Here is a 22,546-nt window from a genome sequence, read left to right as displayed (position 1 = left end):
TAGTGTGCGGGGTAAGGATTTGGCTCCGGAGTGAGATTACCCAGGTGGGGGTCTGTTGTCATTGACTGGCTGAAGGAAATCTGTTTGGAGGAAGTTCTATAACCTCTTTAAGTGTCAGTTTGCTCATCTGTATGAAATAGGGAGAGGAGTGCCTACCGCAGAGGGCCGTGTACGGCTCAAATGCGGTGAGGGCTTGGTAGGCATCCTTTAATAAGTGTGGGCCGCTCCTGTTATTATTATTATGGTTGTTATTGCTGGCTGTGAAGAGCAGGTATGTGGTGTTGAGGTCAGCCCGTCGCCCCCCTCGCCTCCCTGGGTCGGTGGTCGGCACCTTCTTTGCAGTCGCCTTGGCCTGCGTTCCCGTGGTCACCCGCAGACTCCTCTACGCCCTGCTCCACGCCCGGCTCCTGCACGCAGTCCTGCTCCTCTCCTCCCTCCGCCGGGGGCTCCAAAGTCTCGGGGTGCATGTTTATTCCGAACACCAAAGGGTTCTGGAAACATCAAACACCCTGTTGCCCCGGGGAGCCTCACTGAGCGGAGTCGCTATGGCCTTCAGCCGCGCCAGGGAGGCCCGGCTTTCCTTCCCTGCTCGCCACTTGAGCCCGGGACGTTGGGAGCCCAACGCTTCCCTGGTCTCCACGGCAACCGCCGCGCAGGCGCACTCAGGTAGGCCCGCCCGTCCAGGCGCCCGGGGCGGGCCCTCCAAAGGCTCCGCCCCCAGCGCGTGCGCGGGTCACGTGGGGGCGCGGCCCGCGGTAGCTGCGGCGGCGGTGACGGGTCGCCAGTCGCGCGGGTCCGGCGGGAACAGCTCGAAGACTGCACTGTCTTTGCAGGTACCGCGCCCCCAGCGTCCGGCCCTCGGGCCCTAGGCCCGCCTCGTCTTCCTCGTTCCCCTCGGCCCGCCCTTCTCTGTGTGCCTCACCACGCCCCCCGGGACCAGTGCCCCTTCGCGCCATCGGGACACAGGACCCCTTCGTCTCTCCTTTCCCTCGGACACCCACCCGCCAGTACCTCTCCCTTCAGACCCGTGCTCCCAACCCCAGAGCGCCCTCCCCTAACTCCATCCCTGCGTTGCACCCCAGAGGACTCTCTTTTCTGGGCCTGTCTCCTCTCCCCAGGACCCGGCAGATCTGGGGCCCCACCCACCCGGAGCGCCGGGCCCCCCTTCCCCCAGACCCTTAACCGGGGTGCTCTCCATGAGGCTCTGAAAATCACCCCCTTTGTCCGTGCTTCTTTATTCTCTTTTCCTGAGGACTTGGTATGAGTGGAATTTGTTGTCGTCTTTTGTTCAGAATAAGAAGTAATTCAGAATAAAGGAGCGCTTGGAGAAAGGGCACCGCCAGTTCCAGAAGCGGTGGTCGTTTGCTCAGGCTCGCTGGGCCCTGCGAGGTGCTGGAGGGGAAGGGTTTTGGAGGCCAGTGAGGCTGCCCCTGTCCAAAGGAAGGTGCAGCCCAGACACACCCCAACAAACCAAACCCCGAGGCCCTCTCCGTGATGCTGGCAGGATGCCCGCGGGGGAAGAGGGACCGAAGCAGGGGGCTCACTATGGGGCCACCGTCCAGGGTTCTGGACCTAAATAGACCTTGATCTGAATTCCCACTGCCCAGCTCTTTGCTGTGGGGTCTGAGTATTGTCACTTTACCTCTATAAGCCTCAGCTTTCCCATCTGTAACCTGGGGATGATTGTAACTCTGTATCATAAGGTTGATGAGAGAATAAGTGAGCCCATAGGAATACAGCACTTAGAGTCTTTCGCATAAAGCCAGCTCTCAGTTTTAACCCTGACCACCACAGATAGCCAATAGCTAATATTGACCACTGAATTATAGTGGCAACTAGCTATTGAGTTGTCGGAAAAGTCATGACGCATTTTTGCAATGAAAAACATAGAAAAAATATGTCATGACTTTTCCGACAACCCAGTAAGATTTGTTGAGCACTTACATCCCAGAACAAAGCACTGTTCTTAAGTGCTTTGTGTGTATGACCTCACTTAATTCTTATTATAATCTTAGGCAGGAGCTATTATCCCATGTTTAGAGGTGAAGTAACTTCACCTTCACCCAAGACACACAGCTCTTAATTGGGGAGCCTGGACTTGAACCCAGGAAGTCTCTTTTCAGAGTCTGGGGTTTTAAATAGTACAGTAATAGTCCAGGGACATGGTTATTTTTTTTGTTGATTTAAAAAAAAACAGATAAAATTTACATAAAATTCACATTTAAATATTTAAAAGTATACTTTTAAAGTATGCGTTTTCTAGACATTTCATATAACTGGAATCATGATATTTGGAATCATGATTTTGTATCTGGCTTCTTTCACTCAGCATGTTTACAAGGGTTTGTCCATGTGGTAGCATGTATTTATACTTTATTCTTTTTATTGCTGAATAATATTCCGTTACGTTGCTAGAGCACATTTTGTTGATCCCTTGGTGGACATTTGGGTCATTTCCACTTTTTAGACGTTGTAAATAATGCTTCTATGAACATGGCTATACAAGTTTTTGTGTGAGCATCAGTTTTCAGTTATCTTGGGTGTATACCTAGGAGTGGATGTTATTATTATCTTAATTCCTACTGTATAAATGGAGACATGCAACTGAGGTGTACTGGATCTTGGATGAGTATTCCCATGTTTTACTCTTTCCACTCAGCGTCCCATTAATTCAGTTTAGTGGCCTATTAAAAATTGGCAAAGGAAGGTAAGGAAAATCCAAAAAGTCATGATACACCAATAATAACTTGGTCAAAGTGCTGACAAAGTTTGAGAAGCTTCTTAAGTTTTTTATCCTCAAGAGTGAAATTTGAGCTTTGAATGCAAAGCAGTATTTACTTATATTTATTGAATAAATATTGTATCCACAGCGCCATGCCAGGTCCTGAGAAGGAATACTAAAGGTGGATGTGAGCCCAGCCTCACAGCTTCGCAAAGCTACAGGAGGATTAAAGACATAAATCTGAAAAGCAAAACTGTAAAAACTTTCAGACAATAATATAGAAAAATATCTTTATAACCTGGGACTAAGGCAGGATTTCTGAAATAAAACATAAGCACAAACCATACAGGAAAAAAAGATTGACAAATTTGACTCCATTAAAATGAAGACAGGTCATTGAAAGCACTCTAGACAAAATATACAGAGAACTAGCATGTAGCATATAGAAAGAATTCTTATAATTCTGAAAGAAAAAGAAGACAACACAATATAAGAAAGAAGGCAAAAACTAGGAACAGGCATTTCATTGATGGGAAAACAGCACATAAATGTCAGAAGAATGCCAGTCAACCGTATTGGTCATCAGGAAACGCAAATTAAAACCATAATGACATCCCATTTCACAACATCCCGTGGGCAGAAGGTGAACTGTTGGATCTTGCCAGCCATTGAGAAAGAGGCAGTGTGAACTCACACTCACTGTTGGTGGGCATGCACGTTGGTTCAGCCACTTTGGCAGTGTCTACTTGAATGCATGGATGCCTTGTGGCCTAGCAGTGTGACTGGCATATTCCTCTGAGAAACTCTTTATGCATATGCCCAGGAGACGTGTGAAAGAATGTTCATGGCACCACTGATCATAATTGTAAAATAAAAATCAACAAAAACAACCCAAACGCCCCGCGGCAGTAGAAGGGGATATATGAATATGGTGTGTTTGTACCTTGAGATAGTGTGCAGCAGTGACTATGACCCACCACTACAGAAACACGGATGAGTCGCTAAAACAATATTGAGTGAAAGAAACAAGTCATCAAAGAATACATGCAGTACGATTCCTTTATATAAGGTTCACGACCAGGCAAAACTGAATATTATTATTTCAGACTCCATGCTGGGGTAATAGTACAACTATTAAAAAAATAAATAAGGGCAAAGGAATGATTATGTCAGAATTTAGGCAGGTGGTTTCCCCAGTGTGGTGGCAGGGGATATGATCAGGGAAGAAGTGTATGGGGCTTCTAAGACGGGTTTTATTTGGGAAGTAGGGTGGCTACGTGGGTGTTTTGTTTTATTATTCTTTGAACTGTGCATAATAGCTTTTACAACTTCTGCATGTATTTTTCATTTTTTTTTTTAAATTACAGAAAAGTTAGTTTTAGGTAACGTTTCCTCTGCCCTCAAGAGGCCTGCGCTTTACCTGGGGAACCAAGATAGAGAACCATTTAAACACTTAAGTAGAATGCAGAGCAGCTTGGTAAGTGCCACGTGAATAAGAGAGACAGAGGGGAACTCAGAGGTGGGGGTTGGTGTGGTGACCTAGGAAAGAAAAGCAAGAGGCATGTGGGCCTCCAGTTTATCCCCAGGGCCTGGCGTGTCATCAGTGCTTGTCAGCGAGTGCTGGGATTGAATGGAGGAGAAGGAATGGGACTTGAGCTGTTCTTAGAAGGACAGAGAGGATTTGAGTGCTGAGAGCAAGGCAGATCCAGACTCTGTGAAAGAAGTAAGATTCCTGTGGGGGAAAAATGCAAATGAAAATAAAGTGCACAGCCCTGGCGCCTTCCTGAAAAGTTGGACAGTACCGGCATTTGATGAGGATGGCGAGGGCCACCTCAGTTCTGTCCCAGTTATCAGAGATTGTAGAAATCAGAGGCTTTCTGGTTCCTGAATACACTTGAAGATTTTGGTTTAAGGGGTGTTGCAGGATTTGCAACTTATCTCTTTATGGTTCTAGACACTAGACTGACAGATTGTCATCCAACCATCCATCCATCCATCCATCCATCCTAATTTCCAAATGTATTCTCTTGCAGCTCTGGAGGTCAGAAGTCTGAAATCAGTCTCACTGGGCTTAAGTCAAGGTGTCAGCAAGGATCTGTCACTTTGGAAGCTCCAGAGGAGAATCTGTTTCCTTGCTTTTGCCAGATTCTGGAGGGGCCTGCATTCCTTGGACTGGGACCCCTCTCTCCATCTCCAAATCTAGCATCCTAGCGTCTTTAAATATCTCCCCTCCCCCCTCTAACCTCTGCTTCTTGGTCACATCATCTCTGACTCTGACCCTTTCATAAGAATACATGTGATCACATTAGACCCATCCTAGATAATCCAGGATAATCTCCCCCATTTTAAGATCTTTAATCAATCTGTGAAGTCCACTTTGCTACATAAGGTGACATATTTACGAGGTTTGAGGATTAAGATGTAGACATCTTGGAGGCCCATTATCCAGACGACCACACTGCCTTTCGTTTGGTGGTGCTTTGCCTTCTTCCCATGATGCTTGCTTTATTTTCTTTGAAAACATTTTTGCCAATCTGTCTTAGGTTCTTTTACCATCCATTTGTAAGCTTGGTGATGTCTGTGTTTTAGCCAAACACTTTTCCCAGAACTCTTGATTCTTAGGTTTTTATATAGGCATATGGTGGAACTGAACCCATCATATCTCTGAGGTCTGCCCCTATTATTGTAGATTCAGTTGCCCTTCTCACTGTTGAATTGAGTCATCTAAATTGTAGGTCAGGGTAATGGTATATAGGCCACAACAGTTGTGCTTTGAGGTGACTGCTCTCTACAGTTTTGACCATAATTTTCCCATGACGTTTTTATAGTTGTAATGTTACCTTTAAGGTTTTTTCCCCTAAGGTTTTTTATTTTAAGAGGTTTTTTGTTGTTGTTTTTTTGAGCAGTTTTAGGTTTACAATAAAAATGAGAGGAAGGTATAGAGATTTCCCATATGCTCCCTTCTCTCACACCTGCAGAGCCTCTCCCACTATCAGCATCACTAAACAGAATGGTACTTTTTTTTTTTTCTTACCAAGGATGAACCTGCATTGACACATCATTTCACCCAAAGGCCATAGTTTACCTAAGAGATTTTTTTTAAGTGTTTGATGAATTAGCCCTGATGAATATCGCCTTATCAAAGCCGAACATGTTCTTCCTGCACCTGTTTCTCTCTTGTTTTGATGTTTTTTCTGTAGAGGCAAGAAAACAAAGCTTTATAATAACTTTTATAGACAGGTTGTGTAGGCACCAGGATTTACTGTGTTTTATTGTTGCTTTTTAAATAAAGGGTTTCTCTAAGTTTTAGACTACTACCTATCCACAGAGAAATTAGCTAGTCAAACTCCCAAAGCAAGTTAAATGCAGCTCGATATCTATACATATCTTGGTGGGCTCCTACACTTAAACGTGTAATAAACTCCTTTAAAACTGTTTCCTTGAGCTGAGGAATGTAGTGGCTTTGGGGGAGTCCTGATTTCTTCTTGGAGAGTATTTTCCATCACGTACTTTAGGGTGGGGAAGAGGAGTGACAGGATGTAAGGAATGTACAATTTCCTGTTGTTTTTCATTTATGGTCCCATCGAGGTATGAACCAATGTGTGAAAACGGCGTGTCTGAGGAGCAGCAGGCATTCAATCACAAAGCCATGTGTTCTCAGCCCAGCCTTGCTTCCTCCCACTCTGTACTGACCAGGGGTCAGGACCCCTCACTTCCTGCCTGCACTACTATAGCCAGCACACCTTCCACAACAAACCCGATAGCTCCCTCCTTTGGTGTAAGGGACTTAGGGAGTAAGGCCAGAGTTCCCATTTGGCATAACGGCTTTTCACAATCTGGCCTCCCCTCCCGCCCCACTTTCCATCCTTAGGTGCCCATACTGTGCTGGAAGCACACTGATCTTGTGCCTGTTTCCTGGCAGGCCAGACCTTTCACAGTGCTGGGCCCTGGCCTCCTCTCTGCCCAGGAGGGTCTTACACCTTCTTCAGCAGCGCCCTCACCACATTGCATTGAATTGCTCTGTTCATCTTTCAGCGCCTTCTGTGTATATGGGGTGGCAGGGGCTCCTGGATTAACTCGGAATGCGTCCTTGGTGTCCGACCCAGAGTTTTCTTCATTGCTGTTCTAGTAGTTCAGATTTCCTCATAGACTTTCCTACAGACCAGTGACCATGAGTGTTTAGGCTTCTTGGCTATGTTGTCTATTACTCAGAAATAACTTGTCATTTGAATTTATCCATCTTCTGTGAGTTTGGTTGATGTGAGTCAAATCTCTCCAACTGGAGCTGCGTCTGGGGAATGATCAAGTTTCCTTTCTGTACCTCAAGGCTGAAGACCAGACCTAGAATGCCATCAGCCCTCTGACTCTCTCTGACTCTTACAAAGCATAGCAGTGATAATATGCTAATACCAGTTTAAGGTACTTGTGGTGGAATTGTAATGTTAAAATATGGTAATGGTATTTTCCCCCAACAGTTTGGTGAAGGGGTGTTGAATGGGTAGAGCTGAGAAGCAGGGCCAACTTGGGGTTGAAGCCCCTGGACACCACTGTTCTCATCACACCCCTGAAGCCGCTGTGTCTCTCCTGTTGGACCTGAGCAGGAGGTCCCTGGTGGGTTTTGCACGTGATGTTTTTCTTTCTGTAAAGAATCAAAAGAGTTTGTTTGGTGGTCCCCTCTGCAACCGGGGAACAAGATGGTATGTGGAGACTGAGAGCTAGACAGGAAAAACAGCCTGGGAGCTGAGCAGAGACTGGGCAGTGCCGTTTAATGCAGCAAACATCTTCCAAGCTCCTGCTCTGTGTCAGGGATTGTGGAAGGTGCTGGAAAAACAGAGGAGTCAGATTTGGCCTCAGCCCTGGAGAACTCAGCCTCCTGGGGGTGAGTCAAAAGCAGACCAGTTATAACACAGTGTCCAGGGTGGGAGGAGAGGGAAAAGGTGTACCACGGTTTCTTTTTATTTCCGCATTCTTATAGCACCTGCCCCACTCACGGGCTAGAAGGGGCTGTTCCAGATACTGCAGGACACTTCCTCCCCGCCCCCTCTGCCAGTTGATCAGACAGGTGCTGGATACCTGAGCTCAAGTGGGCTAACGAGAATCTCTGCCAGGAATTTGGAATAGAGATGCCAGGTGGCTGCAGGAGTGTGGAAGTTCAAGTGCTCTTCAGGTAGAGTGGAGGAAGGTGGTTTGCAGAGAGAAAGATGGGGCCCAGGGCAAAGCCCAGGAGGACACCAGGGAGAAAGGATGGCTGTGTCTGCCCCCTTCCTGGGCCGGATTCTACCTGCGTCTGTGTCCGGAGCTCCCGGGGTCTGTGCAGAGCACCATCTCTCTCTAAGCTATTGGAACAGGTTTTGTCCCATTTGATGAAATGTTCCTGAAGCAAAAAAAGTGCGGGAAAAAGAGGCCCATTTCTGCTGAGCCTTTCACCAGACAGACACTGTCGTTCCCTTCCTTATTCTGAGATGAAGAAATGCTTTGCTGCCTATATACAGAGGGTGCCAAAAAAATGTATACACATTTTAAGAAAGGAAAACTATTAAAATTGTAATACTCAATTCATACCGATAACAAAAGATGACTACAAGTCACGTTTGACTTCTGCAATTACGAGAGGTGCTCAAAGTGGTTACCATCAGCGTCCAGACACTTCTGATTACAGTGAGCTACTGCTTGAGCAACGTTGACCAAAGTGTCCACTTGTATACATTTTTTTTGGCACCTCCGGTGTACGGAAATTCATGGCATAAGAATTTTTGCGTTTTCTTAATTTTCAAAAACTTTGATCTTAGTTTCAAATAAAGTTTTCCCAGCTGAGCTATGAGGGTGAAGGAAAGGAATTTATTTTGTGTTGGTTTTTGTTTACAGATTGGCCTTAAGAGGAAATAGAGCAGCATATTCCTGAAGACCCAAGAGACAAGGTAAGAGGAAACCATGGTAGTTAATGACTAGAGCAGAAAGATCGGAAACTCCTTTATAGTCAGGCATCTTTTGCTAGAGTTTTTTCCGTTACAAATATTCAAATTCTTGAAAAAAATGGTCTGGGGCGGGGGGAAGAAGTTGAATTTCACATTAGTATGAGGTCACTTCATGAGGCATACCAGACCTCCTCCTGTTTAGCTAGAATCTCAGTATAGACAACTTCATGAAGTTGACTTTCCCACAAGTATTGCTTTGGCTACAACCCATTAGATCTTAATGCGTGGTGTTTAATTTGTCATTGAAAACATTGTTTTAACATCTTAGATATACACGCACCTGTTATTTACAAGAATAGATTTAATATTTCAAGTACTATATGTAGTTTTTTGTCATAGTTTTGTTATTTCTACTTTTATTACATTTTGTTTGAAAATTACTAGTGCATGCAAGTGACTATTTTCTTGCATTTACTTTTTCATGGCCTGGTATTTGATTAGTTACGACAAAAGGCACATGTACACTTTAAAATGTAATTTCAGGACCTCCCAACTTCAGGTAGTTTAACATGGAATTTCAGTTTTTATATTCTTTCTGATAAGAAGTTAATGTTTTGGCTGTTTCTTTGGGAATCTTGCAGTTAATACTATACAGGGACTGTAACCCATGTGAACACCGATACTGTGCCAGGTCAGGGGCCTATCCAGCCAGCTACCTGCCTCAGCAGGGACTTAGCTGTGTATCGAGACGGCAGAGCAAGAGACCCTTGAAAGGGGGTGGGACGTCATTCCCTCTTCTCTAGTGCGTGTAAGCTTTGAGAGGCATTCATACACAGCAGAAACAGAATGAACAGTTTTGAGACAAATGATCTTAACTTTGAATGTATTCCAAAGGGTTTGGGAGCAGACAGAGTGTTATTGCCTGTTGTCTGGCAGATTGATCAGGAAAAGGAAGGCATCTTCAGTCCAAACTTCGTTGGTCTTGGTACTTCACACTTCAGGAAATCTTAGCCAGTGTGGTTCATGAAGAAAAATTACCCTCAAGGAGCATTGGATTGCATTTATTAAGTATTTGGTGTGTGTACTTAATAAAGTTTATAAAGTTTTCTTTTCATGATCAATCTTGGCTTTCTTAATGTATGAGGTAAGTTTCTATGAACAGAACCGCAGTATTTATAGCATTTTACCTGTTGGAAATAAGGTGGCCCAACTTCAGTCATTTTGTATACTGTTATTTGACAAAAACATCCTTTAACTTGCTTAATGCCACATCAGCTTAGTTAGTAATATGGTAGCAATGTAAAACTTTCTGTTTGACGAGAGAGTTTGGCCTTATTGGGGGGTATTTAAGAACTCTACTGCCTACCCATTTTTTCAGTTTTCTATCATATTTCCTTTGTATGTTTTGTTTTTAATTTGGACTACACATTCATATATGTATATATATATATATATATATATATATATATATTCAACACATATATTCATATATTCAACAGTTTTGATTATTTTATGTGCCTTTTATCACAATCTGGTGTCATTTTTATATAAACATTCCATTTGTGGTTAATTTATTTTCTCCTGCTTATTTCAGTTTTCATTCTGTGCTTGGCTGAGCTCATTTTGTAGCCGAGTGGGAGGGAATTCACTCATTCTTCCTTAAGCTTATGTCAATTTTTGCTGCTATTATTGGGTATTTTCTTAGTGTCAGGATTCCTCCACTCCACCTCCCATTTTAATGGAATTTCTATAAGAGGGACTAATCCTAGAAGTTTTCTATACATACATTTTGGCTTAAAATCAATATTATTTAATAAATGCTGTATCCTCGTGTTTGTGTAAATCTGATCTCCCTGTAATTTAATTATAGTCTCTTCTGGTCTGTTTGATATTTTGTCCCTCATCAGTCATGCACAGTTGGATCAGTGGCTCCCCAGGTCCAGTAGGATGAAGTTCATCATCCTTGGTCATGCCCGGCCCTTGTCTACCTCTGCAGGGTTGTATCTGATTGCAGGCCTACATATACCAGTTTATATGGCATTGAAAATTACTTTGATAACTGTCTGTCTCTTCTCTTACATATAGTTATTTCATTCCTCTTTGAATCCTTAGCATCTGTCACAGTACATGAACATAGTAGGTGCTTTGTAAATTCTTGCTGTGTGAATATTACAAGAGTTGTATTGGACTTTTCTTTCCTTAAACATAAGGGAACAAAGATAATGGTGAACAAATTAAGCTAGTAAGATGGAGGAGTGCTTACTCCATTATCATTTCAGGAAACCATTTCTTTAAGTTTGTGGAGTATTTCTTTTTAAATATACATTTGTGTATGTTATTTATACATAATATTTGCTTAATTTATATGAGTTTATTAAAGCTTAGTTTTGTCTCAAATGGACTGTATTCCCTTTGTTACCAAGGTCATGTTTTAATATTACTTCTATTTCTTCTACTTTGTTTCTACATGGGTAGGAGGCCCTCTGCACTTGCTGATTATGAATAAAACAAAGAAATCCTCCTCGGCAGTTAGATGAATTATAAAGTCTGTGCCTGTCATTATACTGGGCTCGGAGCTTTTTTAGGGCAAGAGCATGTTGTGTTTTATCTCTGTATCCACAACATGTTGTAGCACAGCACCCGAATTTTAGTTGTCAACACAACTAATCTCCTTGGAAGAAAAGAACCTTATAAACTACAAATGTTAATGAGATCATAAATTGCCTGGATCCATGGGCTACATGCATTTGAACTGTTACTGTTATCTGAATGCAAAATTGTTAAGCTCTGATGTCCTCAGATGTCTTTCTTCACTCGGACTATGCGCATTCCTTTAACTTCCTGAACAAAGAACACCTCTCTTTTCCCTTTCCTGCAGGCTGCCATGGCCGCCGTTGACAGCTTCTACCTCTTGTATAGGGAAATCGCCAGGTCGTGCAATTGCTACATGGAAGCTCTAGCCTTGGTTGGGGCCTGGTATACAGCCAGGAAAAGCATCACCGTCATCTGTGACTTTTACAGCCTGATCAGGCTGCACTTTGTCCCTCGCCTGGTGAGCAGAGCAGATCTGATCAAGCAGTATGGAAGATGGGCAGTTGTGAGTGGTAAGAAATGAGAATTCAATTATTGCCTAATTTAAAATCGAAATAATTTTTCCAGTTTAAGTTGTGTTTTAAGCTGGATGCATGATTCTAGGAGTCACTGAATTTAATGTGATGTTTTCATGGGAACTTGCTGATAAAAAAAAATAAAACTTATTCTGTTATGATTATGTTCACATTTCCTTACTGTCCCCATCTTGGAAGAATTTTCCTGTGGTTTTTATCCTTTATTCTGCCCTCTCCTATTCCCAGTGGTGTTCCAGCCCCACCTTCCTACACCTTTGCCATTTTGCTGTGTTTTGAAATTGTCCTTATGGACTGTCTTCACTTTCAGAAATGCTTTCCTTATTTAATTTAATTAATTTATTTATTTTGAAGGAAAATCAGTAACATGTTATCTTTTTTTTTTCTTTTTAAATATTTTTTTGGGGGGATTATTGGGAGAACAGTGTGTTTTTCCAGGACCCATAAGCTCCAAGTTAGGCAGTTGCCTCAATCCATTTGGGGAGGGCACACTTCAGTGGCCCTTGTGGGAATTAAACCGGCAACCTTGGTGTTATGAGCACTGCTCCCTGCGCTCTATCCACCTGAGCTAACCGGCCGTTCACTTATTTTAAATGTCATTTTAATTTGTCATTGTTTCCCAGGAAAGTACTTCCTGGCACTCATTCAAGCCAGATAAATAAATTTGCAAACAGTTTGCTACTTTGTCTCACAGTCAAGCTCCTCCTGTACCTGTCAGGGTGTCTGGGAGAGCATTTGACTGGCGTGTATCTTCTGCTTTTGTGCTTGACTGACCAGTCTTAGAGCTCGCTTTACTTCCAGTGTGACTCTTTCTCTGATGAAAGCAGAAATGGGAAATGGTGTATCGAAGGTTCATTTTAAAGATCTCACCACTAGAAGAGCATGCTCACTTTTCCTGGTTGTATTGTAGGTGCAACAGATGGGATTGGAAGAGCCTATGCAGAGGAGTTAGCGAGCCGTGGTCTCAATATCATCCTGATTAGTCGGAACCAAGAGAAGTTACAGATGGTTGCTGAAGACATTGCTGACACCTACAAAGTGGAAACCGATATTATAGTGGCGGACTTCAGCCACGGCCGTGAGATCTATGACCCGATTCGAGAAGCCTTGAAAGACAAAGACATTGGCATCTTGGTAAATAACGTAGGCGTGTTTTATCCCTACCCCCAGTATTTTACTCAGGTCTCCGAGGACAAACTCTGGGACATCATAAACGTAAACATTGCTGCGGCTAGTTTGATGGTCCACATAGTGTTACCGGGAATGGTGGAGAGAAAGAAAGGCGCTGTCGTCACTATCTCTTCCGGCTCCTGCTGCAAACCAACGCCCCAGCTGGCCGCCTTCTCTGCTTCTAAGGTAATGTGTTCTTAATTGGAAATGAAATCATAATGCAATAGGACATTTATTGCAATGGTTTGGTCCCATTTGTGAAGCTCTTTACCAGCAACTTATGTTTGCTAATGCTGTATTTTTTCCTGAAATGATACTAAGCAAGTCTTTCTTTCTCCTGAATTTTCTTCCAGGTTCCAGAAAATTAAAAGTCTTTCCCCCTCTTCCACTTTAACAGGCTTATTTAGACCACTTCAGCAGAGCGTTGCAGTATGAATATGCTTCCAAAGGAATCTTTGTACAGAGTCTAATCCCATTCTACGTGGCTACCAACATGACCGCACCTGGCAGCTTTCTGCACAAGTGCCCGTGGTTGGTGCCTTCGCCAAAAGTATACGCACATCATGCTGTTTCTACCCTTGGCATTTCAAAAAGGACCACCGGATACTGGTCTCATTCTATCCAGGTAACAGTATGCGCTCAGCTCTTGTAATAATTAGGTTAATGCACCCTAACCCTTTCTAAATGATACATGGGAATCTGATTGAAGCCTAATGCTGAAAGGTGAGAATCGCAAATTCTGATTCTTCAAACTGACACTCTTAGTGGTTCTGGTTAAGTCACTAAATTCTTTTTTGTGGAATTATTATATTAAGAACATTCTACTTAATATTATATTAAGAACACCTGAGAGATGAAATATGCTACTTTAATATAAGTAGATTGTAACAGTATAAAAATACTAAGAATTAATATGGGAATTTCAAAGTAAAAAAGGTTCTAATAATGCTTAAGGAGGTACCTCTAAGTTGACAACGTAATCCCAAAACATAAAACCACAGAATAGGTCTATATTTTATGTAACCATTATGTCAGATAATATCTCAGTATATTCTTAGACTCCTTTGTTCAAGAAACAGCTTTTTGTTTTATATGTTTATTTTTCAGGCATGACACAGTTTAGGTCGTTAGTATTTAAAACAGTAACTTTGTTAAATATTTGAAAATTTCATTCTAAGTATTACATAGAGAGCTCATAATGATTTATTATAATAGAGTTGTGTTTCTATATCTGGCATAGTAAGTAAATATGCCCTAATTTAGACGTCTTTTCTCTTTAATATGTACCATTTTCTTAAATTACCAAACAGATATTTTGAGACTCTTTGCATAAAGATTATTAAATTTACCATTACTGAATAAATAGATAAGTAAATTAACAGTGAATTTTTACTTTTATCCAAAGGTTTGGCTAAAAGTTTCTTTTTTTTTAAAGATTTTTATTGGGGAATTGGGGGGATGGGAACAGTGCTGGGGAATTGGGGAAAGGGGAACAGACAAGTTGCTGTCCTTTTGTTCTTCAATCTAGTTGTGGAGGATGTTGCTTCACTGGCCCAAGTTGGCACCATCATTGCGCTCTTCTCTGGCGAGGAAGATCAGTCGCCGGCTTCTGGACGGCCACTCACTGCGGCTGCTGGCCGCTCATGCTGGCTGCTGGCCGCTCACGGTAGCCCATGGCAATCCACTGCCACAGGGACTGCAGCCCACGCCGTCGCCGGCGACTCATGGCAGCCCAGCTCCAGGTTGAGCTGTTTTTCAGCATCTTAGCTGTGGAGGGCAGTGTCACTGGCCCTCATATGTGGGATCCGAACCGGGGCCCTCTGGCATCCCAAGCGAGTTCTTAACCATCGCGCCACTCGGCCGGCCCTAAAAGTTTCTTTAATAAGAAGTTTTATTGAAGTGGTTATTTCCAAGTCTTTAATTACTAGAGAAAAGCAAAGAAACCTAAAATCATTTTAGAAGCCACTGATCATGAGGTTCCCTGAGAAGTGAAGATATAACAAGGATGAGGTTTAGAGGCAGCAAATATTTTGACTGCATTTATAAAACACAACTTTTTAATTCCAGTTAAACTTTGTTCACATTGATGAACTTTCCTTGAGAATGTGTATTTTTCTGCCAAAAATTCTGTGAAGCCAATTTAATTCCTAGAGTAGTTTTTTATACAAAGCTATTAAAACTTTCCATTTTTTTCTATTTTCTTTTTTATTTTACTCAAATTATTTTTAGCATTATCAGTATTTTTTTCAGTTTTACAACAAGATTTGATTCATTGATTGCTCTTTTGCCCATAGCAGATTTCTCTGATAGCTTTTGCCATTGTGACTTTTCTTTTGTAATCATCATAACTTCTGAATGCGGTTTTCTCAGATTGCAAAGGTCTAAATTTTGTTAAGATTTCAATCCTCTGTCAATCTTCAGCTTATAAGAAATTTATTGTATGAAGTTTGACATGTCAACATATTGTATAAAGCTTTGTTTTGTGCTGTTTATTCTGGTTGGTTTTCTACATTATGAGTTAAATAGGAATTCGACTATTTATTTCTTGACAAGAAAGGTAATAGATTGAACATGAGGGGTTGAAGGGAAGGAAGTAGCAAAACATTCTCAAGTTTTGGGCTTTAAAACCTCAATGGTGCCACTTACTTAGGTAGCATGAGAGGAAGAGATCAAGTTTTGGAGAAACCATAGGAGTCTTACACATGCTGGATTTGAAGGTTCTGGGAAATTGTTAAGAGAAAAGGAGTTGGCAGCTGCATAGGTGGAACCTCAGATTAGAGGTTTGGTCAGAGGTAAAGGCTTACCGGTCATCATTTGGATGATAAGCTGTGGGTAGGTCACATTCATCTAAGGAGAATGTGTAGAAAGACAAGACAGCTTGGGCAGAGACTCAAGGAACTCCAACCTTCCAGGGGAAGATGGACTGTGAAAGGCAGCCAGCAGGATCAGTAGGAGAGGAGGCGAGTGGAACACGGATGCCAAGGGGAGAGGTGATTTTCAGGTGGAGGAGGGAATAGTCATCAGTGTCATGTGATGCCATCTGTCCCAAATCATAAAGACCAACGCATGTCTGTTGGGTTTAGAATCTTGGATCTCCTCATTGACCTTGATGAGAGCTGTTTTGGAGGCATTTTAGGGAGCAGCTGGATTGTGGCAAATAGAAGTTTGTGGAGAAGATGGGGACATGGAGACAGTGTGCTCAAGAATTAAGGCTGTGCAGGTGCTGGCGGGATGGATTGGGTCGAAAGGAGTTCTGTTTGTTAGTTAATCTGTGCAAGCTGGCAGAGACTTGACTGTAACTTAATGCTGAAGGGACGAGGTAGGTGGGAAAAAAAGGCTTAAAGACAGGAGAAAGAAGGCCTGGTTCCAGGAAGTTGGGGGGATAGGACCGAGAGCACAAGTAGAGGGGAAGTGGTGTGGACTTAGGAAACAACTCTCAGTAGAAAGCGACGGAGGCAAGAGGAGACGCTGGGGGTCCACTTGGAAATGGATGCATTCCTGTCCGATGGCTCCTATGAGGTTGGGTCGGCTCAGAGTGAGGGTGAGGCGGAGGGAGTGCGAGGCTTGAGACTGGGGAGGTTTGAAATAATAATTGTGAAGAAAGGAGACTGAGGCGCCCGGGGAAACACCAGTGGGTCGCTGAGCAGAGAGGAGGCCCGAGTGATGATGGGGACTGAGAATTGACAGTAGCTGCAGCTTGCGTGGCTTTTCTTCAGCACTCAGCACTTTTCGTATGTATGTATTACTCATCTTGAAGCCACTTCAAAGATGGCATCTAAAGCAATTTCACAACATTTCACTGACAACATTTCTAAGCTTGTATGAAAAGGAGTTAGGGAGCAGGCTTCCTCACTCCTGCCCCGTGCCTCAGCCTCCCTTACACATGTCTGTAAATCAGCAGTTCTCAACAGGAGCAGTGTCAGACTGGTCACAACCATGACTTCTTTGCGTTCTCCACAGCCATTCATATAATTTAACAATTACGTCTTGTGTGTAGTATGCTAGTTGTCTTAATAAAAAGATTTGTAAGCAAAAAATAGAAAACAAAATATTTGGACTTAAAAAACAGCTAGAAAGGACTCCAATGTATTTGCTTTCATTGTTAACTAGTTGTCAGTATTGATTTGGGAGCATTTCTTACCATTTTTAGAAGTGGCACCAGGCAATATGAAATGGTCAGCTTCAGGACACACAGTAGGTTTGACAGAGAAAGAAGAGCCTTTCTGTGATATCTTTCTATTTGTGATACTCAGCATAAGGGCCAGAAACATGCTGGTATGTGTTTGGTTGAAAAAATTCACTTGAAAACTTGACCAATAAATCTCTTGCTTGTGAATATGGAGACTGTGCTCCAGGTGATGGGATCTGGAGAGAAAGCTTCGGGGCATGGGGAGCGGGGTGGGAGAATCTGAGCTCTCCGATTGGCTCGAAGTCTTTTCTGAATTTCTACCTACTTTTGATGTATTTGTTCACACATATTCTGTGTGAGTGTGATACTATTGGAAAGAGAAAGCGTGGCCTTGGGGAGAAGTGGAGCTCGGTGGAAGTGAAAAGGCCCTGGGACTGCAGATCGAGATGTGGGGGAGGGGCAAGGGAGGCAGGCTGACAGCTGTGTCCGAGATTAAAGCCCTTTTGTCAGGTTTTGTTGCAGAGGAGGACCAGCTCCTTTCTTAGGCCTGGACAGACCGGTTGGGAGCCCTGAACTTGCACAAAGCCTTACAGAACCCGAAACCCACCCCTCCTCTCTTTCTCATACACACGCTCACACCTCCTCACCTTGGGTGCTGTCCTGCAGTTGCCAGTGCCCAGAAACTTGGCATTCCTTCTGCTGTTATCTGATCAGGTCCAGGAGTCAGCCCCTTTAGTTTATCTAGGTACCCAGGGGATGAAAGTCTCCCTCCTCTTCCATTAGCTCTTTCCACCCTGCTGCTCGGGGTGCTAACGTCTCGTTGGGACGAGGCAGATGTGGTGTGCCAGTAAAGTTCCGCATGCGGCACCTTAGGAAACAGGCAAAATACACACCTGGATGCTGGTCCCCGTGCATCATTTACAGTGGTCATGAATGGAAATTAAAAAACAAATTTTTAGATGCTGATTATTTCTCCACTAAATCAATACTGAAAAAAATGTACTTTAAAGGGGGATCCAATTATCTAGTCTGTCTCAGGTGCACCTTTGTGTTTGAGTGTGACGGTACTTATAGGGTCCTCCTTAGGGATCATAAGCTGACTTCTTTTATCACCTTGGATTTAGAACCTTTTGCTTTAGGACAGCAGCTCTAAGGAGGAATTTCCAGGGTTTTTCCCCCCATGAAACCCTGGCTCTTTAAAGAGGTCCAGAGACATTAGTCTTTTCCCCAGAAAGTTACCCATGGCTCCAAGCCAAATACTGGGCTCCTGTCTGCCAGGTGGTAAGCGTGCTGTGAACAGGTTCAGTTCCGGGACTGTCATCCTGCAGTTCATGGTACTGTGACCCCCTCCTTATTCAGTGTGGTCCCTTGGAGTTGCGGAGTAACCTGGGTCTGTTTATTAAGGAGACAGTGGGGTAACCTCTATTATTCTACTTCTGTTCTGTTCAAGGCTATAATTGCAGCATTTTCCAGGGGGCTGGTCGTCTCCCTTTCTTAACATACAAGGTGTTAGAACTTTCATTCAGTATAGCTTTCACTATAGTGACAGATCTGGGCTCTAACAAATCTGTCAGTGTCTCCCAGGGTTTTTCCACCGCTGTCAGTGTCTCCCAGGGTTTTTCCACCGCAGCACCGCTGGCATTGGGGGTTGGGTAATTTCTTGTTGTTCAGCCTGCCCATGACCCCACCCACTGGGTGCCAGGAGCACCACCATTCCGGTTGTGACAACCAGTAATATTTTTGGACGTTGCCATATGTCCATTGGGGGCAAAATGGCCCTTGTTGAGAACCCCTAGAGCAGAATGACATCAGCAGGACTCCTTGCCTAGATCCCCAAGTCATCTTTATCACATCTCAAGACATGGAACCAGGGTCCTGGTGTTTTTTACTCAGTTCTCATTCAACTTAGCTCCATTTGGCCCCTCAAACGCATTTTCTCACATGGTACTAACCACATGTGCATTTCTCTATTTCAGCTGCCTTTTGTTCCTGGAATGATTTTGTAATTCTTAACCAAATGAACACACTGTTAATATCCTGTTAAGGGAAGATGGAATCATATTACTGCCTGTAGGTCTAACCGGCCTCAAGAGAGAAAGGGGGTGGATGGGTGGTGATCATGTTTCTAGTCCCACTGAGCCTAGCATAGAGTCTTATGCAAAAGTAGGTCTTCAGTACAGTAGCTCCTAAGGGCTTATTCCTTTATTTAAAGTGGTTGGTTATGTATGTCCGATTAAATCATATGCTGATCTGTACATTTCAGTGTCAGTGACTTGGGTTCTAACTGTGTAACCTTTTTCTCTTTCATTTTTAGTTTCTTTTCGCACAGTATATGCCGGAATGGCTCTGGGTGTGGGGAGCAAACATCCTCAATCGTTCTTTACGTAAGGAGGCCTTATCCTGAAAAGCATGAAACTGGATGATGGTTTGGGAAGTTTTGCCACTCATGGGAACCTGCAGTATTTTGACATTCGGAAGAATGCATTTAATTTATCTTATGTATTTTCTTTTATTACTGGTTATTTAGCATACTGTTGACACCTCATTTGCAAATCAAACATAATACTTTCAGAGAATGCTATGGAAAAGCCTCAAGAGCCGCATGGGTGGCACAGCGTGAGTAATGACTGAGGTACAAGAGCTGATTGAGGAAACCTGAATTTCCAGTCTTTTTTTCTTTTCCTAAGCTGTTCAAAAGTTGGATGATTTATGTTGCTACAGCAATCTGATATTGAAGAATATTTATAACATGACTTTTCACTTCTTACAATTTCAGACGTTGTTTTCTAAAGGAAATTATTTCAGTAGATGGATTCTAGTATTAGTTTTCAAATGTTCATCAGGAAAGACTATTTAAAAGTGTTATTTTATAAATAAGATTGCTGGTATGATTAGCTGTAGAAATCTGTGTATTACTATTGTATAGCTCTAGTTATTTGACTTTCTGTGTAAGACAATACTGCCCTTTGACGATATTTCATTAGAGAATCATATATGTACGTATGTTGTGTCTGGTGTGTGTATTATGGGTAAGTTACTTTAAAAAAGATTTATTGTCAAGATGGCTTAACGTGGAACCTTACAGGGTACTAAAATTCTAGATTATTCCTTTTCATACTAAACAAGCCTACCCAATTTTGTGCTATAGGTTTGCCATGTATAATATTACTTACAACATTTTTTTTTTAAATCTATGGAATTAATGTATTCCTAGATTTGGACATGTAATGATTGACCCTCAGTCATGTCTTGATTTATAATTATTGTGGATAAGTAGTGATTTCTCAGCCTAGAACCCATTTTATAACTGAGATTTAGCCCTTTAGAGCTTGTTAATTTGGTTTTTGTACACTTTCCCTTGTAATATTATTCCAGTCCAGTAGCATTATTGGTGTGTAATCATCAAGTATTTATGGAATATTAGCTAAAATACGGACAACTTATGCGTGTGATATGATGATTGTATCTTGTTGAAATAAGTTAGAAGCTCATTCTTAGTTCTTGTAATTAATTTATGCATTATAGTGAATACTTTTATTGGTGTGAAGATAATTATGCACAACCCCCATAACCCATAAATGGGTTAGCATTGAAACCTACTTTGAAATGTTTCTGGTTCAGGACCTATAAAGGCAAACATTTTTGAGGACCACATACCTAGTGCTGTGACAGTTGTAAATCACTATATGCATATGACAATATGTGCAATTTAAAAATTTGGAGTTTAATATTGGGACACTGATGCAGAAACTAGTAAATTGATTGAAATCAGGACTTTTTCTTGAATTGTTTTCTCCTGCGATGATGTTCCATTATGAGTAGGCCTAAGCATGCTTTTATGTTATACCCACAATTTTGCCAGTGACATTGCCTCAGTATTTCCAGATGTGACTTGGACTCAGTTCAGAAGTCCTTCCACTTCCTGATCAGGCCTTCATCATCACGTAGGAGGAAGACATTCATATGTGAAAACTTACACACGAGCAACACTACATAACACCGAAGGTTTTGATGCAGTTAGCTTGAATGCCTTTATTGGGTCACATTTGGCATTTTTCCTCACCCAACAATTAATTTATGGTTATTAGACTAAAAAATAAATTGACTTCATGCCACATTGACCTGAACTTTGATGTGTCATAAGAAGTAGCAACTTCATGTAAAAAAATACCATATTTATATCTAAGGTGTTATGTAGTATATTGAATCATTGTTACATGATGAGAATAAGTAAACCATATCAGTGATGTTTTGACATTCTCTACTTGGCAGGATGTTTGTAAATAAGCTGATGGGCGCAAAGTCAGTGAAAGATCCAAACCAAGAATCTTCCTTAGGTTTTGTCTTTCATGAAGTGCTTTTTCCCAGAGCTCATTCGAGAGTCATAATTGGACCACAGTAGATGAAGTTTCTTATTAAGAAAATAGGAAACCTTTGGAAAATAAGAACCTTTGAAACAATCTTTGAACTGAGAATTTAACAATGAAAGCTGTTGCTTCTTCGCTTGGGAGGGGTTTTGCACCATATGTTTGTAAATTGGTTGTCTGGAATGAGATACATTTTTTTCCCCATAGGAACAATTACCTAAAAATTAGAAAAACTTAATCAATGAACACCTGTGGTAGTAATTCATTAAGAGCTGGTAATTCAGCAAGAAAATTGCACAAAACCATGTCTTTTGAAAGTACTAAATTGATTCTTGATCTCATTCTCCTGAAAGGATGTGTAGGATGAAAGTTGATTTTGATCGACTTTAGCAATGTGAGATCACTGGCAGGTTTGCCATGAGCCATTTTGTTGAGGGGTGAGGATAAAAAGGTAGATTGTAGTGGGTTCAAAAAAGAGTGGGAAAAACAAGAGAGATGGCAAGGAGAGACAGCTCTACTGAGGAGTCTTTTTGTTTTGTTTTAACCTGTTACTTAAAATCTTAACCACATTTGGGAACCAGAGGGTTAAATAGCGTCCTTCATCTTGACATTGTGTGCCCTCCGAAACCAAGTCCAGTCTGTCTGTGTTTCTGTCTCAGTATTGGCTAGGCTGTTACTATTTAAAGTAATAGTTTGAATAAAGATTTACCTTCCATAGTGTTGCGTATGCTTTATTACACACATGTAGCATGGGTTTAAGGAAGCTACTTTAGAACCTGGAATGGTGGAACCTATGGGCCTCAGTGTTTTTTTTTTTGGTAGATTTCCAAGCCATCTCTGTCTCATGTCCTGACTCCCTTCAATATATAGGGTTCTCAGGAGCTGACAGCGTTTTCTTTCCCATTTTGGGCCTTCACTATCACATGACAAGGATGTTTGCAATTCACTAGTCTATCTCAGTCCCTAACAGTTGCGCTGTGTATTCAATGGCCTAGTGACTTAAAGGCATGTTAAAAGAACCCTGGCCAAGACCAATTTAACTCCAATTAGAGCAACACAGTTAAGTTTAAGATCAAGTACATTAATGGTGGCGGCAGGGAGTGCTTAACTCTGAGGAT

The 22,546-nt window shown here is 42.2% G+C and overlaps 2 protein-coding genes across 7 annotated transcripts in view; one reads left to right on the top strand and one right to left on the bottom strand.

The window, feature by feature from the left end:
• Window positions 1-622, bottom strand: part of DNAAF1 (dynein axonemal assembly factor 1) — a 10,349-nt gene extending 9,727 nt beyond the window's left edge. Inside the window, exon 1 of the mRNA XM_019634792.1 lies at window positions 332-622. Coding sequence (XP_019490337.1) covers window positions 332-467 — 136 coding nt within the window. The 5' untranslated portion in view covers window positions 468-622. The remainder of the gene's footprint in view (window positions 1-331) is intronic.
• Window positions 623-732: 110 nt separating this feature from the next.
• HSDL1 (hydroxysteroid dehydrogenase like 1) lies at window positions 733-22,145 on the top strand. 6 transcript variants are annotated; one of them, XM_019635214.1, is made up of 8 exons: window positions 733-833; window positions 4,090-4,199; window positions 7,198-7,333; window positions 8,588-8,640; window positions 11,516-11,741; window positions 12,673-13,118; window positions 13,330-13,557; window positions 19,376-22,145. In XM_019635214.1, exons 5-8 carry the CDS (start codon window positions 11,522-11,524, stop codon window positions 19,463-19,465), a joined length of 984 nt encoding a protein of 327 aa, XP_019490759.1. In that variant the 5' UTR covers window positions 733-833; window positions 4,090-4,199; window positions 7,198-7,333; window positions 8,588-8,640; window positions 11,516-11,521; the 3' UTR covers window positions 19,466-22,145. The 6 variants fall into 6 exon arrangements, with proteins under 6 accessions (XP_019490759.1, XP_019490760.1, XP_019490758.1 ...); XM_019635215.1 differs by lacking the exon at window positions 7,198-7,333; XM_019635216.1 differs by lacking the exon at window positions 4,090-4,199 and having other exon boundaries at window positions 739-833.
• The last annotated feature ends 401 nt before the right edge of the window (window positions 22,146-22,546 follow it).

The sequence above is a fragment of the Hipposideros armiger genome, unplaced genomic scaffold, assembly GCF_001890085.2.
Source record: "Hipposideros armiger isolate ML-2016 unplaced genomic scaffold, ASM189008v1 scaffold_19, whole genome shotgun sequence".
Lineage (NCBI taxonomy): Eukaryota > Metazoa > Chordata > Mammalia > Chiroptera > Hipposideridae > Hipposideros > Hipposideros armiger.
This window is presented reverse-complemented; position numbering and strand designations above follow the sequence as displayed.